Here is an 18,238-nt window from a genome sequence, read left to right as displayed (position 1 = left end):
GTGGGCTTCAGTAGTTGTGGCACACAGGCTCAGTAGTTGTGGCTCGTGGGCTCTAGAGCACAGGCTCAGTAGTTGTGGCGCACAGGCTTAGTTGCTCTGCGGCATGTGGGATCTTCCTGGACCAGGGCTCAGACCAGTGTCCCCTGCATTGGCAGGTGGATCCTTAACCACTGAGACACCAGGGAAGTCCCAAGAGATAAGAATTTAGATTTTAGTAAACGGTTATTCATTATCCAATCTCTTTTTCTAGATATTTTTAGTTATATCTAGTAAACTAGGTACCACTATTTATAACCAATATAACACTATTGTGTTATATTTCTAAATAACACAATATTTCAACAAGAAAGGAGTTGTTTGATGCAACAAGAATGTGTATTTCAGCTACCTGAGATATTTTTTCCTAGATAAGTAGTGTTACATAAGTACAATGCGTTATCTGTATAACTAACATCCCATGCAACAATAAATCAGAAGTTAGAGGTCAGAAACATGTGTTTCCAATTCCTGGCATGAAGTATTTGCTCTACTTACTTCTAATTAACTATCTCGTGACCAATAGTTATCAATAGTACTAATACATTTTCCATACACACAATTAGAACAGATGTAACATATTATTTCAACAACAGATAAGAATTTAGAATTGAGAAAATGGCCTCTCAACCTCTTAAATTCAACCCTAGTAATCTCTATCTCTGCTAAGCTAGTTACTTGGGTACTACTATTTATCCATAATCTATATATCTAATTTATTATCTATAATAAAAATGCATTATGTGAAAAGGAATGAGATTTTAGAGGAATGAGTTTTTCAGATTCCTGACTAAAACATCATTCTGATTATATTTATATTACTCTAGGTAACTAGTTACCTACACATCATTAGTTATCTATACAACAAACAATAAGATGATGCTGTTAAGAAGTACATGTTTTCCACTTCTTGGAACTCACTACTTACTTATTTCTAGCTAACTCTGGATAGACTGATATCCAAGAAACAATAGTTACCTATAATATTAACTCACTATTCCTAAATGAAATAAAATTTAGATTAAAAAAGATGTTATCATTCTTGCATCAAATATTTATTCTAGTGGTCAATTCTTATATCCACTAAAATATTTACCCAGGCACCACTAAACATCTATAGATATAATTCATTATTCAACAATGAAATAAGAATTTAGAGCTAAGAAGAATGTAGTTTTCAGCTTACTGGCTTTGGCTAATGGTTCTTATTCTACATAGGTGTCTCTAGTTGAATCTTCCCTAGGAAAATCTAATTATCTATGGTACTAATTCGTAGTACCTAAAATATACATGAATTTCAATTGGAAAAGAATATGTGGAGACTTCCCTGGCGGTCTGGTGGTTAAGACTCCGCGTTTCCAATGCAGGGGGCGTGGGTTCAATACCTGGTCGGGGAACTAGATCCCTCATGCTGCACAACATGGCCAAAAAAAAAAAAAGAATATGTTTTTCAACTTTATGTGTTCAATCAGATTTCAAAGTAATCACTTATTATGTCTACTTAACTAGTTACTTAAGTACCACTAAATATATAGATAGTACTCTCACATTATTTGGGCAACAAAATGTTGGTGTTGAGAATGGTCTTCTAGTTCATGAAGTCTTCTGGTTATTTCCGGTTATCTCTAGTTAACTAGTCACTTGGATAATAGTGGATATCTCCTGAACTAACTATTATTTCCAACCAGAGATATGAATTCTTAGTTGAAACAATGATTATTCAAATTCCTTGGATTCCAGCAGGTTTCTTTAGCTTACGGTATTCAACTCTGGATAGTTCTGGTTATCTCTAAGTTTCTAATTACTAGTCACCACTAGGTATTTGTGGTAATAATGCATTATTCCAACAAGAACAAAGAACTTAGAAGTGAGAAGGATGTTTTTTTCTACTTCCTGGCATCAAGTAGTTATTCTAATATTTGTCGTTATGTCTTGTTAACTATTTATCTAGATAACGCTAACTGTCAATAGCACTAAGTTTTCATTCCAACAAGAAATGAAAACTTTGAGTTGTGATGACTGTGATCTTCAGCCTCTGGGCTTCAACCAGTCATTCTAGTTGTCTCTTACTGTTGTTCCTTAACTAATTTCCTTGGAACATCTTGTTATACAGAACTAACTCATTAATTCAGCAAGAAAAAAGAATTTATATGTGTAAAAATATTCTCAATTACTACTTGATTTCCCATTGTTATTCTAGTTATATATAGTAGACTACTTACTTAGATACCTCCATTTACATATAGGAATAATTCATTATTGCAGCAAAAAACAAGAGTTAAATATTGATTTTTTTAAAGGTGATTTTTAGATTCCTTTCTGCTATTAGTTATTCTAGTTATCATTGCTTATCTCTTCTAATTTCCAAGGTAACCCCAGGCATATAAAGTACTGACCCACTGTCTAATAATAAAGGAGATTTTACAGTTGAGAAGAATCTAATGCTTCATCTTTCATATTTTACTTATTTATTGTGATTATTTGAAGTTATGTTTAGTTAACTGCTTACCTAGGTCCCACAAGATTTTTATAGTGTTAATTTGCTATGCCAAAAATCTAACAATTTAACCTAATGCCCAGGAGAGGGCCCGGGGATGCTGAGTATTCAAGATTGTCCTGTTTGACACCTTACCCGGTTTCGGGGTTCCACTTTACCTTTGTCAGATCCATACAGGATATGGAGAACTGTAAATGCTGTGCAAGCCATCTCCACGCAACCAGGAACTCTCCCCTTCAACCCAAAACAACAGGCACCCACGAACTCACAACTGTGGGGACCGCTGGGGTTCTGGTTTCACACATAGGCCATCAGTCCGTGATGCCGATAAAAATGTCTCACTAAAGAGGTGGAGTAGTGCATCCCAGACATCTTAGAAAGTAGACTGTCACCTAGGTCACAAGATGGTGATCTCCTTCCTGTGGCACCTGGAACTTATCCTCAGAGCAGAGTCTTAAACACCTGACATGCTCTGCCAACGCACAACACTTTGAATGAGTGAGTGAGTGAATGAATGAATGAGGTCATAAAGAAAATATTAGAACATAGAGATAGAGCTGCCTCCCTGAGAAAGAAGAGGTGGGAGATACATTTGACTCAGAGAGACACGGTGTTATAGAAGAAGTGAAGTGTGTTTTTCCAGTGTGTAAGGTCCACATAGAGTGTGCACGTGGTGTGTTTCCAAGCACTTCCCAGGACCATGAGGATGTCATGTGCATTGGTCCAGGCAGAAATGCCCCAGGAATCATGGTGTTTCTCAGGAAGAGTCCAAATGGGTTCTGCTGGGCCTGAAGCTTAAACCATATGGAAGGCCCTCTTCTAAAATTACAAAAACGAGCATGAAAGTGAATATTTATTTAGAATGAGAGGAAAATTCGTGATGAACTTTAAAAGATAGCAACGAATCCATCAAAATCCTAAAATGATATATACATATACATATACATATATATACAAATATGTATTTCTTAGACATTCCGACTATGTCATTGTACAAGCTGAGGTGTGATGAAGTGGAAGTTTGAGGTGAAAGATACAATGGTTTTATCGTGAATGAAATCAACTAACCTTTGCAAATTAAAAAAAAAAATCACGTGGCTATGTGAACACATAACCTGGGCCTGTGAGTGACAGTTGATGCTTTCTAAGAACAAAAACACACTCAGATTCACGTTAAACCTTTAATGTTTATTTTCACCTGAGTTTTAAAAAGTAAACTAGCTTTTCTAACATTTTTCTCCCTCTCAAAAAAAAAAAAGAATCTTGTTTCGAGTTAGGATAACAATTCATGGGCTTCAGAATGTATCTCTTTTTTACAATTTTTATTTATTTATTTTTGTTGTGTTGGGTCTTCGTTTCTGTGCAAGGGTTTTCTCTAGTTGTGGCAAGCGGGGGCCACTCTTCATCGCGGTGTGCGGGCCTCTCACTATCGTGGCCTCTCTTGTTGCGGAGCACAGGCTCCAGACGCGCAGGCTCAGTAGTTGTGGCTCACGGGCCCAGTTGCTCCGCGGCAATGTGGGATCTTCCCAGACCAGGGCTCGAACCCGTGTCCCCTGCATTGGCAGGCAGATTCTCAACCACTGCACCACCAGGGAAGCCCCAGAATTTATCTCTTAATTACATACTTTTCACTGTATTCTGACAACAACCGTGTTTAGCTGAATGGAGACTTTTCTGTAACCCATTTCCCAGTTCCCAGATCCTGGTCCACCTACTGCTCAGACAGCCTGGAATGACTTACCTGTCTGCATTTATACTGCTGGAACCTGTTGGAGCTAGTCGATGAATAAGTCAAAGGATCAAGCTTGCTTGGTTTGAGACAAATGACTGCTTTTCTTAGGGGACGTGGGTCCAGGACAAAGTGCCTGCTTTCCTACAATCTATGCCAGCTAGATGGGCTCCTAGCGGTCAGTCTGGACTCCCAGGTCTAGAGTAGCTAGCCTGTGTCTACGATGGCTCTAGTTGTCTTCCACATGGGGACAGACGACTACATGTAGGGGATCCAGTCACTCTCAGTTAGGAAGATAGCCAGGAGCCCGTCTGTTTTGGGAAACCATTTAGCCATTGAAAAAGAGCTACTCCTACAAATGGAATCTCAAGGAAACGAAGAGTTAGCAGTCTTGCACAGGCTGACAAAATATTTACTGCATGCTGAGATTTCATTCACCCTCAGGTGGACTACATGCAGATGACCCGTTAACTTTGTTTGGATTTCAGATTGCTTTCCCAAGAACCATTGGGAGGTGGCAGTAATATATAGAAAACATCTCTGTCACTGGCTTCATCTCTCAGGGCTATTTTTCCTAGTGGATAAGCATGGCAGGGAAAAATCAAGGATTATCTTAAGAAGGAATCCAATCAATCAGTTGTGTATACCGATGTGCCACAGGAAGAATGAGAAACCCATGTGGTGTTTCTGTAAAAAATATGCCTTAGATTTTAAAAACGATTGTTGCCTTGTATCTGATTCAGAGCTTTTTCACATAATAAAAGAATGTGTGTCCTATTTTAAAATATGAAGTATAGTCAAAAGCCCTGTCATGAAAATATCTGGAAAATTACACATCTGGGAAAGTAGCGGGAAGTACAGCTGTTTGCAATATTTTAACAAACTAGTGGTGTGAGGGGTTTGGGAACAAGAAATGATGATGACCATGCCACCCACAAACTCTAGAGGTGGATCCAGAATGAATTCAGCATGTTCCCAAGGCCTTGGATTTCCGGAAGGAGTGGAAGGATCATGCCGTTCAGACAGGAAGGGATTCTTACTAACGGTCTCCTGGGTGAGGTGTTGGGCGCAGGCGGGGAGTTACTTAGCTCTGCCTCTCCTTGCTGATCTCTTTCTCATTTCCTTTAATATATTTTTATCAAACAGTTCTTTTTCCCGGTAATGCACAGGTGGCCCTTGCAGGTACTTGGCTTCTGCCTCTTTGTTCTTTAATCCATCCAGTGCAGCAACTGAACAAATGATTGCTTCTGGCAGAACTTCCAGAACAAAACTCACTTTGTCATCTCTCGTCAGAGCCAGCACTTTCTTGTCTGTTTGTAGATTTCTTGTAAATGTCTTACCACTGCATCCAACTGATCTTCGTCCTCCAGGTGTGTTTCAACACAGATCACATACCTGTGTGAATTCAGAAATGATGCCAACCACCTGGACTGTTTCCTGCCTTTGACAATGTCCAGAAGATGGGGGTCAGCCCCCTTTCTTTTCATGATGAATTCCACTAGCTTCTGGTTGGCTTGGTCCCGAGTGGCCCTCATCCAGTCAGAGAGGATTTTCTTTTAGGGCCTCTTCCCACCCACGGAGGTCTCCTCCTCAGAATCTTCCAGGTCGGCATAATTCACCTTTGGGAACTCAATCTGCAGATCCCCCTCTTGGACGGCTTTCCTCATTGGGTAACTGATGTCAGCAGTGTAATAGTCCAGGAAAGAGCCTGCAAAAGACCCGCGAACGAGTCCTTCTCTGTAGTGGGAAATCAGTGAGAAACACCAGTTCACACTTTGCCCGTACACTTTCCTGGCTCTCTTCATTAGCTTTTCTTTCCCTTTACAATCCAGATGCTTCAAACTTCAAAGAGGAACTCGAATGCTGCTCCTTTCACAGTGTATGTTGGCCTCAATCAAAAGCACCCTGGCAGGCTGCTCGGTTGGGCTGACACTCTTTACCACGGCTGGCCAAAATGGGTGGTTTTGAAATTTAAACCAGACCATCATTCCTCTCTCAATGGGACACGGCTTCTGTGGGAAAGCCATGCTTGTCAGCTGTCCCGCTTCCTTGCCCACACCCTTCTCAGTGGTGCTGGTGGGGTTAATAGCCTTTGAGCCAGCTGAAGGTTGAAGTTCTTGCCGCCCTTCCTCAAACTCTGGGACCTGCAGCTTCCTTTTTCTATTTGCTAGACGGAGTGAATAACGCAGCCTCAGGTTAGGGGCACAGGAGGACGCTGCTGCGCCTTCCAAGCCTGGGTTGCAGGTGCCCTCTCCAGGGTCCTCAACATTCCCGGAGGTGGTAGCACATTCAGGGGAGACAGCCAGGGTCTTTGGGCAGGTGTCGTGTGCCTCTTCTTTCAGAGCCTCGGGCACAGTGAGGATGAAGCCTGGTGGCAGCGATGGAAGGATGCCTGCACCTTGAGCAGCGGCACCTTCCTCCTTGACTGTGCAAGACAAGGACATAACGCTTGAGGTGTCCCCGTTTTCCTTTCCCTCTTTCTCATGGTCATCTTCTGAAAGTGACGGGAAGTTTGGGTACACGCTGGAACTTTGAGAGGACTCTGTTTGCATTTCCCTTGGAATAGGGGTGACGGCTGTGTGCACTTGTGACTTGTCACCATATGGGGCGTCCTCCCTCTCTGAAGTTACCAAGGATGATTTGGGGTTTTTACTTTTCCTAAGACTCCTCGGTAAGTTCCCTCTGGGCTTCTGATACATTTTACGAGGTCGCTTTTGTGGTCCTGTTGGGGACCGTGTCGTGGACTCTGGATCACCCACCACTCTTGCCAGACCTCAATGTGCCCTCTCATTCAGAAGCTCCCAGGCCACTGTAAGAGTGCTTCTGTAGGTCACTTCCTCTCCCGGTGGGAGACTGGCCTTCGACTGGGCCACTAGTGAGGAGGCAGTAGATTCAATCATGGACTCATTTAAGGCCTTTATGTCTGTGCTTTTCACTTTGAGATTTTCATCTACTGAGAGTATTTGAACTTCTAGAAAAAAGGCCTTTTCCCTCTTCTTTTTTGGTGGGGTCCTAGATCTGGACAAGACCTTGGCTGGCCAAAAGTGGCCTTTCCAATCGCATAGGACATCCTCGGCATTCATCATGATTTGACTTGGGTGCCAAGGGCTAGTTAGCCGAGGTTGAGGGGTCTGGCCGTCATACCCACAGCTATGGCAGGTCTTCCCTAAAAGAGTGTTCTTGACCACACCTTTTTGCCTAGGACTACAAAGCGTTTACAGCTTGTGAGGCCTGTCTTTCTCCATACGAATCTCCTAGAGATGCTGGAGGTCATGTGTTCAACAAACTATACTGAAGAATACTGGAATATGGAAAAGAAGAAAAGTATGAGGAGGGCGCAGGGGGTGGGGGAGTGATATGCCTTTTCTGAAAGTAGAAGAAGGTTGGCCAAAGAGAATGGATAAGAGATAAAGCAAAGAAATATAAAGGGTGTGTATCCATGTGTCTAGGGGGTGGATACGTGGCAAGTATATGAGGGAAAACTACCGAAGATAGCAGAGGAGTTTTATTGCCCTCCTAACCCAATGTCTTGCCCTATTTCTTACTACCGTGTATGAAAGAGCAACCATGTGGGGAGGTGGGTCTCATGTCCAGGACCTCATTTGTGTCACTGGGTGTCCTGTGCCTTTTGTGCTCCTCGAGGCCCATCCTAGAGGGACGCTTCACAGTTTCTTTTCTAGGGTGCCAGTGCCCCACTGCCTGTGAACCCAGGGGAGCCAGAGGTGATCTCCAGAGTACAGATATACTGGGTGTCAGCTCAATGCCATGTTCAAGAGCATGAGTTTAGAATCCAGAGGTCCATAGAGAACTGATTACAAATTCATTGTTTAGGGGAAGGGGAAAGGCTTACCCAGGGCATGCAGATCATGGTAGCTGCGGTTCTGGAGCTGGATCTGTTGATTCCCACACTCCAGCTGCTTGACCGGCAGACCCTTGACCCCGCTCTGTGCTTCTGAAGTGCACTGAGGTCTCCCAGGGATCAAATGGCATCAACTGTAGAGACCCAGGACTCAGGCACCTCTAAAGTTGATCTAGAAAATGCAAAAGCAGATAGGAAATTAAGCCAGTGAATCAAACATTGGTTCATCATGCTCCCTTCCCCAGGTTTGGAATGCATGCCACTCTGAAACAGAAATGTTGGTTAAATGTCACTTATAATGTGGGAGTTGTGTTTATTTCTCTCTTCTGTTGCATTTCAAAATACTTCCACGTTAAGCTACTGACTTTCTGCTACCCCCTCCTATTTTAGAGGAGTGGGGACGACTGCTTTCCTGAGAGCCTTTGTCTGTCCTGGACATGTAGATTTAATAGTAGCAGCCACAAAAGGCCCCGAATAGCCAAAACAATCTTGAGAAAGAAGAGCAGAGCTGGAGGAATCACACTCCCTGACTTCAGACTACACTACAAAGCTACCGTCATCAAACCAGTATGGTATTGGCACAAAAGCAGACACACAGGCCAGTGGAACAGAAGAGGAAGCCCAAAAATACACCCGCACACATACGGTCAATTCGTCTACGACTAAGGAGGCAAGAGTAGACAATGGGAAGAAGACGGCCTCTTCAACAAGTGGTGTTGGGAAAACTGGATGGCTACATGCAAAAGACTCAAACTGGACCACTTTCTCACACCAAAATGGATTAAGTGTAAGACCTGAAACCATAAAACTCCTAGAAGGAAACATAGGCCATAAGCTCTTTGACACTGGGATTGGCAGTGATTTTTTTGGATCTGACACCAAGAGCACAAGCAACAAATCCAAAGTCCCATGGATGTAATGTACAGCACAGGGAATACAGCCAATCGTATTGTAATAACTCTGCATGGCGGAAAATGGTAACTAGACTTGTTGTGGTGACCATGAGGTAATGTATAAAAATGTAGAATCACTAAGTAGTGCACCTGAAACTAATATAACATTGTATGTCAGTTATAGTAAAAGAGGTTTAATAGTAGCAGGGTGTGTGTGTGTACCAGACACAGGGCCTATAGCGTTTGTGTGTTTTTTTGTGTGTGTGCTTCTAAACTAATACCAAATGGGCTTTCAGAGAATATGAAACATGAAGAGAGGTATATACAGGAGACCACACATTGTAGATGCTCACTTTCAGTATGATGGTGTATGGGATTCCCACACAGTTCCCGTGCATCCATATACACATACCTGCATATATTAGCTAGGGCTACATTTCCTCCCTCAGGAGCATGTTTGGTCACCGTTTCATGTGAATGCCTACTTTCCACATCATTTTTTCCGACTCTCTTTACAGCGTGGATGCCCTGATATTTAAAAACTTGATTTAAATAAATGTCAACCATTTCAATGTGTGCAATGCAGAAGATACAATTGTTCTCTCAGTCCCTCTCTTCCCACCCAGAAGTGTGCTGTTAATAGGTTCTCCTTTTCTGTATACACTGTACAAATATGTATTATAATTCACTTACAGGTTTTAGCTCATCCATTATCAGTATCAAATGATGTGTTTCATGATATCAACTATCATTTCCCTAATAGATCCATGTATGTACGACTTTGTTCACACATACTCATAGATATAATATGAAGTAGAGGATGGCTAAATAGACATATTTTGGGCATCACCTGCACCAACTTTTTCCTGGACGAGGTTTCCAGTCTTGTGCTCCAGAGAACTCGTGTTCCAGCTCTCAGAGCACAAGTGTCATGTGACAACACAGAACAAAAGGGAGAAGGAAAAACAGGTGACTCAGCCACTGCAGTCTCCCTGCAGCAGAACCTGCCAGACCATCACACAAACCAGGGATGCCTGAGTCACCTCAGCCCCAACCAGAGAGCTACCCATACCCCAAGACACACACACACACACACACACACACACACGTACATACACACACTTATGCGCGCGCGCACACACACACACACACACACACACTCAGCGTGACATTAGAGACCTAAGTTGCCTGATAAGGATGCGCATCATCCATGCTCTCTGCCTCTACACGTGCATGCACATGATTCTGCTTCCAAGATGGATGTTATTCTCAGCTCCTTTTAGTTCCTTGTTCTATTTTTATTTATTTATTATTATTATTATTATTATTTTGCGGTACGCGGGCCTCACTGTTGCAGCCTCTCCCATTGCGGAGCACAGCCTCCAGATGCACAGGCCCAGGGGCCATGGCCCATGGGCCCAGCCGCTCCGCGGCATGTGGGATCCTCCCGGACCGGGGCACGAACCTGCGTCCCCTGCATCGGCAGGCGGACTCTCAACCACTGCACCACCAGGGAAGCCCTAGTTCCTTGTTTTAAAAGTACACGTGGGGAAATCTAAAATGATGTTTACAGTCATAAAATTGGAAAAGTATTCAGCGCCAGTAAGCTAACCACCTAGGAATGCTTATAGTAGACGTATGAGTCCAAGGACTCTAGAATTTTTATTCTAGCTATACCTATACTGTACATTAAAAGGGTTTTAAAAAACTGTATGACCTACTTCACTATTCTCTCATAATTATCTTTGTGTACATCTTTTCAAGAATGAAACATTTTCATGGAGTACTTTCAATGGACAACCAAGATGCCAACTGTAGTCATTTTTTCCCCCTGATTACTAAAGCTATGCATCCTTAAGAGGGACCATCAGAAGGCAAGGCCATTGAATGAAAATATTACATATTAAATGGTCCTCCCATCACATGTTTTGGCGCATCACCCAAACATCTTCCATTCGGGTTTGGTACATAGTCTTGCAGATGATTTTCTTTTCATATTTTGGGCTAACAGGAGTACAACTCTCTTACAGGTAAGATGGATGGATGGATAGGTGATACATGGATGGATGGATGGATGGATAGACAGACAGATAGATAATGCCTTGTCAGTATTGATCCTCTTTTGCACACCAGGAACTATATGTTAACAATAGAACATTGGACTAACTTTTTTTTTTTTTTTTTTTGCGGTACACGGGCCTCTCACTGTTGTGGCCTCTCCCATTGCGGAGCATAGGCTCCGGACACGTAGGCTCAGCGGCCATGGATCATGGGCCCAGCCACTCTGCAGCACGTGGGATCCTCCCGGACCGGGATACGAACCCATGTCACCTGCATCGGCAGGCCTACTCTCAACCACTGCACCACCAGGGAAGCCCTGAGCTAACTTTTAAAGTAACCCGAATTCTCAGAGGGCTTGGAAATGAAAATGCATCCAATGTTTTAGTTTACAGTCAAATCAAACATGCCTGCAGAGAGAGAATGCACAGAGGAAAATAGACGTGGGACTGTATTAACAGCAACCCCACAACCTACGACTTCATTGTCAATTTCAGACCATCACGAAATATAGTCCTCAAATGCACTAGCTTCAATTTTCTAGGTCCTGGTACATGACACCTTTTGTTCTATTCCATTTGCCCTTGAGGTGAGGAACCAAAGAACTTGATGGCATAGAGCTTTTATTCCTCCAATCAATAGGCATGATGCTATATAACTTATCATAGGACATGAAAGATATGTAAATGCAGTGAAAAAGTCTAGAATGGCAAACAGACAGGTCATGACTGTGGTTCCATCAAAAAGAGAAGAAGAGTGAAGTAAGTCAGAAAGAGAAAAACAAATACCGTATGCTAACACATATACATGGAATCTAAAAAACAAACCCCAAAAATGGTCATGAAGAACCTAGGGGCAAGACGGGAATAAAGACACAGACCTACTAAAGAATGGACTTGAGGATACAGGGAGGGGGAAGGGTAAGATGGGACAAAGTGAGAGAGTGGCATGGACATATATACACTACCAAACGTAAAATAGATAGCTAGTGGGAAGCAGCCGCACAGCACAGGGAGATCAGCTCAGTGCTTTGTGACCACCTAGAGGGGTGGGATAGGGAGGGTGGGAGGGAGGGAAATGCAAGAGGGAAGAGATATGGGAACACATGTATATGTATAACTGATTCACTTTGAATAAAGCAGAAACTAACACACCATTGTAAAGCAGTTATACTCCAATAAAGATGTTATAAAAAAACAAAGTCTTGTGTTCAAAAGTCCAACTACCCTAAGGGACTCGTCCTGGCCATAGAGGAGACCACTTCATGATCAGTAAGAATGAAACTGTAATTAATTAAAATACATAAAATATGTCTAAATACACAAGCTCAAATGATTTTTTTAAATGAGAACCTTGGGAGGTTGCTAGGAGATCAACGTTTTATTTTGAAAATTGGGAAATAAAGGGAAAGATTCAAGCATTTGTCAGGCCTTTCTTATACAAACTGTAGATGAGGGGAAGAGAGTCTTTATAGAAGTATTCCAACAAAGAAATGAAGAAGGAAGATAGTCTTAGATTGTTGCTATTTGCAACCTCTAATAAATTAAGGATCTAAGCATTAAGAATCAGTGGCTACTAAAAATACAAAAAGAGACAACCAGATATTATGTGCCTCTTCATAAAGAATGCTGTCCCACCTGTAATGTAGTCTTCTCTGCAAAGTAGCAAACTTGAATCTGATTATGCCTCTAAGTCCAACTACCAATGTGCAGCACATGTTGAGGATACTTGGGCATGTTAAACTATGCCATGAGAATGCAATTGATGGAATGCTGCTAAGGGAAACTCCTCCTCAGGGCAAAGGATCTAGTTCCTTCATGAAACAAATTGAAGAAGGGAATAAAAGAGATAGAGGGGCAACCTATAGATTAAAAGACACCTAAAATGTATGTGCGTGTGTGTGTGTGAGAGAGAGAGAGAGACAGACAGACAGAGACAGAGACAAAGAAAGACACAGAGACAGAGAGACAGAGAGATGATAGATAGTAGGTAGATACATATATAGATACATAGATAGAAATTGACCAAGTAATTGGTTAGGCAATTGGTTAGGCAAAAAAGGAAAAGTGCAACTATAGTAGGAAGAAAAGTAAGAAAGATTACCATGAAAGTCAGGACAGTGGTTGTTCAGAGGTTCGGGGTGATACAGAAGGTGTGTTGATGGGGGGGACATGGAGGACTTCCTGGAGGTTAGCAAGGCTCTAGCTCTTTTCATGGAATTCGAATGTTTCCAAGGGCATTTGGCTTAAAACATTTTTAAGCTGTACATTCGTTTCATGCTCTTTTCTGTGTTTGTTTTATTTTAACAATAAAAGGGTTTTTTAAGGGCAAAGAGAATGGGAGGAGTGGGATTGGAGACAGAATACTGAGTAATTTTGTAGTAAAGGGAAGAGAGAAATGGGGCAGTTGCTGGTGGGGGAAGAACATTGACATACAATATTTTGATCTCTGGTAACGAGCATTCTACTCTTTGATTCTATGAATTTGATTATTTTAGATACTTCATATAAGTAGAATCATGCACTTGAGCTTCAGGAAGAGTTATGGTCTGGGTAAGGACCATTGGAGTGACTGGCTGATGGGGAGGGGAGGGGACAAGGTCACTGGAAGAGAGGAAGTCAAGGTTCTTGCCTGCCTGGCTTTGGAAGGACCCAGTGTTAAAATCACCAAGAATTAAAATAGGAACAGCACAGAGAGAGCAAGAGTGAGCAAGATATAAAATAATCAAGAAAAGATGGCAAGTAAACCAGGCTTCATCACAGGGCACTAACAATCATGCAGGGTGACTGATGGGGTGTGAAACATTTTAAAGCTGAGCTGTGTGTTATGTTTTTATGGAGGAGGAAAGGAGAATGGTCTGGAAACTGCTATGAGGATCATGGAAGGTACCTACCCCACCTCCAGGGCCTGTCAAAATAAGCTACATAAGGGACTTCCCTGGCGGTCCAGTGGTTGGGACTCCACACTTTCACTGCCAAGGGTGTGGGTGCAATCCCTGGTCGGGGAACTAAGATCCCGCAAGCTGAGAGGCATGGACAAAAAAAAAGTGTTCACTTCTTTGTACACGCAAAGTGATCTCAAGCTTGAAGCGATTTTTCTAGGCTTAACAAAGCATCAGAACCACAGCCACTTTTCCTTTGAGTGTAGCAATTAGCTAATGATAATTCCATTTGTGATTGTACAGTCAGCATTGTTTTTTTTTTTCAAAAAGCCCTTATCGGGCTTCCCTGGTGGCGCAGTGGTTGAGAGTCCGCCTGCCGATGCAGGGGACACGGGTTCGTGCCCCGGTCCGGGAAGATCCCACATGCCGCAGAGTGGCTGGGCCCGTGAGCCATGGCCGCTGAGCCTGCGCGTCCGGAGCCTGTGCTCCACAACGGGAGAGGCCACAACAGTGAGAGGCCCATGTACCGCAGGAAAAAAAAAAAGTCCTTATCTTTTCTTTAGCCTTAGAGTTAGGGAGTTTGACACCCTTCTCAGTGTCGTGATCTGGGTTTTTTCCCCTCAGTGTTCAGTGACTTCTGCCCAAAGGCAGAATCCTAATCTAATGAAATGATATGATCTGTGAGAGAATGGAAGGGTTCATGGTTTTTTGTTCAGTACTTTTTTTTGTAACAAACAAGAAAAACAGAAATATTATTTGGAGTCCAGCACTCAAGGGCTCCTGACGAAACAACACCCTAAAGCCTTATCCTTATGGTTTTCACTACAGGAAGGTCTTTGGGGTCTGGGGTCTGGGGTCAGTAGAATGAAATAACCCCCTCCAAAAAAAAAGGTGTCTATGTCTCAATCCCTGGAACCTGTGAATATGTCACCTTGCGTAGCAAAAGGCAGATTGATTAGGTTAATGGTCTTGAAATGGAGAGATTATCCTCAAGTATCCTAATCACATGGGTCCTTAAATGGGGAAGAATGAGGCAGAAAGCCCAGAGTTAGAAAAGACGTGAACACAAAAGCAGAGGTTGGAGTGATGAGTCCATAAGCCAAGGAATACAGGTGGCCTCTAGAAGCTGGAAAAGGTGAGGAACAGATTCTCCCCTAGAACACAGCCCTGCTGACACCTTGACTTTAGCCAAGTGAGACCCATTTTGGACATCTGACCTCCAGAACTGTAAGACATTTATGTTGTTTTAAGACTATATATCTGTGTCATTTGTTACAGAAGCAATGGGAAGCTAATACAGGGTCTGTTCAGAGAAGTATATAATTGTCTTCTCATTATCTCTAGATGCATTAGATTATCAACTGCCTGAGGGAAGAAACCAAGCCAGCCTTCCTGGTCTCTCCCTGGCACCTGGCACAGTGCTTTACACATTACTAGTGTTTAATCAAGTTCTAAGAATATTCTAATTAAGATGTGTGGAGAAGATTGCATTAAAATAAAGTAACAGTTACATATCAGTGAGAAATATCCCTCTATTTTCCCTATATTTGTTTTATTATTATTATTAAGTGCCTTGTGAAGTCTCCCATTGTATCATTATTTAAATTTGATAACATGATTTAATTTCCTTTGTGTTCACCTTACATCCCCAATGGATTGATTACTTCCCAGCACAGGAATTATTGCCTAGAGTTCTCAACACCGTAGCAGTACATACACATCTTGCTCAATAGTTTTCTATGGCTGCTGTAACTAATTACCGCAAAGTGGGTGACTTAAGCAACAGAAATATACTGATTCCCGGTTTGGAGCCTAGAAGTCCAAAATCAAGGTGTCAACAGGGTTGATTCCTTCAAAATGTAGGGAGGGAAGGATCTGTTCCAGACCTCCTTAACTTGTAGATGACCGTCTTCTCTCTGTGTCTTCACATTGTCTTCTCTCTGTGTATGTCTGTGGCTATGTCCAAATTTCACCTTTATATAAGGACACCAGTCATATTGGATTAGGACCTGCTCTAACAACTTCATATTGACTAATTTCATCTGCAACGACACTATTTCCAAGTGAGATCACATTATAAGGTACTGGGCACTGGATTCCAGCACATTTTTAAGAGGGAGACATAACTGAACACACAACATCCCCCAATCACCTGCTGATTGTAATCACCCCACATCCATAGTGTGGCGATATAATTATCGCCTTCCACATGGCAAACCAGGTTGAATTCCCAACCAATGCAGGTGTTTGGGGTGCTCTGGACTTGGATCATGTCAAGGGAAAAAAAAAGAGGTCCTCACAAATCTCCTTGCCACATCAGAGGGCAGGCATTGTGCAGGAGCTCAAGGAATGACTGGCCAGTGAACAAACGAAGTCTGTGGTTTTCAGTGGTAGTGACTGGACACCCAAGGTCACTGATGTGCTGTAACAAGCTTACCAGGATGTTGAGCCCTGAGATGAGCAGCTGTGACCCAGACACAAGGCCAGGCCACAGGGCAGATGGGAGGAGGCAGAGCCCAGGGCCTTCTGGCATGGGGATGGAAAGAGGCCAAGCTGGAGGTGGGAAGGTTGTGCTTGGGAATCTGAGAGATAACTGAGGTGTCCCTTAGCCTTCTGCAGTCAAGAGCTACTTGAGAACTGGATGGATTCTATGGGCCCTCCCATGGAAACAGGCACATATTCACAGACCCACAGAGGGGTGCCTCCTCAGGTAGGGAATTCACAGGCATCTAGGCCCCATTCGTAGCCCCAGTGTGAGCCTGACTCCCCCCAACACCAACAAAACGGAACTGAGGTGTGGAAGAGAAAGGAAGCTGTCCGCTGTTCCCATGATGACACATTGTCATTGTAATAGACCCTGGGGGAAAAAATCAGGGCAAAAACAATCAATGATTTGATTTATTAAAAGAATTTTATTTTTTATTTGAAAGTTTAGAAGAGTCTTGGTTTTATTTTTTTAACATCTTTATTGGAGTATAATTGCTTTACAATGGTGTTTGGGTTTTGTTTTTTTTTAAAAAGCTAGCAAACCGTCAGGTAGTTCCTCAAAAGGTTAAACATAGGATTACCATACAGTCCAGCAATTCCACTTCTGGTATCTACCCAAAAGAATCAACAGCAGGGTCTCAAAGAGATACTTGTACACCCATGTTCATAGCAGCATTATTCACAATAAGTAAAACATGAAAGCTACCCAGGTGTCCATCAGTGGACAAATGGACAAACAAAATGTGGTCTATCCATACGATAGAATATTATTCAGCCTTAAAAAGGAAGGAAACCCTGACATATGCTACAGCATGGATGAACCGTGAGAACTTTATGGTGAGTTCAATAAGCCAGTCGCCAAAGGACAGATAATGCATGATGCTACTTCTATGAGGTCCCTAGAGTAGTCAGATTCATAGAGACAGAAAGTAGAATGGTGTCTGCCAGGGGCTGGGGGAGGGGAATAATGAGGTCATATTTAATGGGGACAGAATTTCAGTTTTGCAAGATGAAAAATTTCTGAAGATTGGCTGTACAGCAACATGGATATACTTAACACTACTGAACTGTACACAAAATTGTTCAGATGGTAAATATTATGTTATGTGTCTTTTACCACCTTTAAAAATATTTTAAAAAGAAAAAGAAAAGCTAGCTAAGCATTTTAATTTCAGCACACTAACTAACGCTCCATGTTACAAGTAAGGACAAGCAATTTCAACCATGGGGGGTTGAGGAACTCTGAAGCTGCTGACAGCCAGTTAGGACCACCTCGTGCCAACATTTCTGAGCTGCACCCCACCTGGGAGGTGAGGCTTTCAACACCCAGCAGTGTCCTGCGGAGGATATGCCAGCTGGGTCTGAGCCCCACAGCCAGCATCCTGAAACCACGGGGAAGAAGGTCCAGCACAAGGGGAAGCAGCCTCAAGGAATAGCCTGGCTACTGCTGTTTTATAAACAGTCACATCAATGACCTGCTAGAAGTCACTTAAGTAAATATAGTCCTTGGCAATTACTGAAAGAAAAGTCTTTTCTTCTAGTGTACCCGTGACGCTTAGCCTGAACAGCCTGACCTGATGTGGCTGGCGCATGGCTGCAGTGTGTGTACTGGAAACCTACAGGGACTGGCTCACATGCCCACTCTCAACTCCTACCCCCAGCTTTGTGTGTGCCTGCGTGGGCTCCTCCCTCCTCTTCAACTGGCAGATCATTAACAAAGCCCCATCCTCTTATCAGTGCTCTGTGCTGGATAAATATATATAAACATGTAGTTGGCAAAAAAGAGTTTTGTCCTTTG

At 42.7% G+C, this 18,238-nt stretch overlaps 1 protein-coding gene across 1 annotated transcript; it reads right to left on the bottom strand.

The window, feature by feature from the left end:
• Window positions 1-5,342: 5,342 nt before the first annotated feature.
• PWWP4 (PWWP domain containing 4) lies at window positions 5,343-6,706 on the bottom strand. The gene is given in 2 exon segments (XM_060087944.1): window positions 5,343-5,575; window positions 5,578-6,706. Coding segments are annotated over 2 exon segments (1,362 nt in total).
• Window positions 6,707-18,238: the final 11,532 nt, after the last annotated feature.

Source organism: Mesoplodon densirostris, chromosome X (genome assembly GCF_025265405.1).
Source record: "Mesoplodon densirostris isolate mMesDen1 chromosome X, mMesDen1 primary haplotype, whole genome shotgun sequence".
In the NCBI taxonomy this organism is placed as follows: domain Eukaryota; kingdom Metazoa; phylum Chordata; class Mammalia; order Artiodactyla; family Ziphiidae; genus Mesoplodon; species Mesoplodon densirostris.
This window is presented reverse-complemented; position numbering and strand designations above follow the sequence as displayed.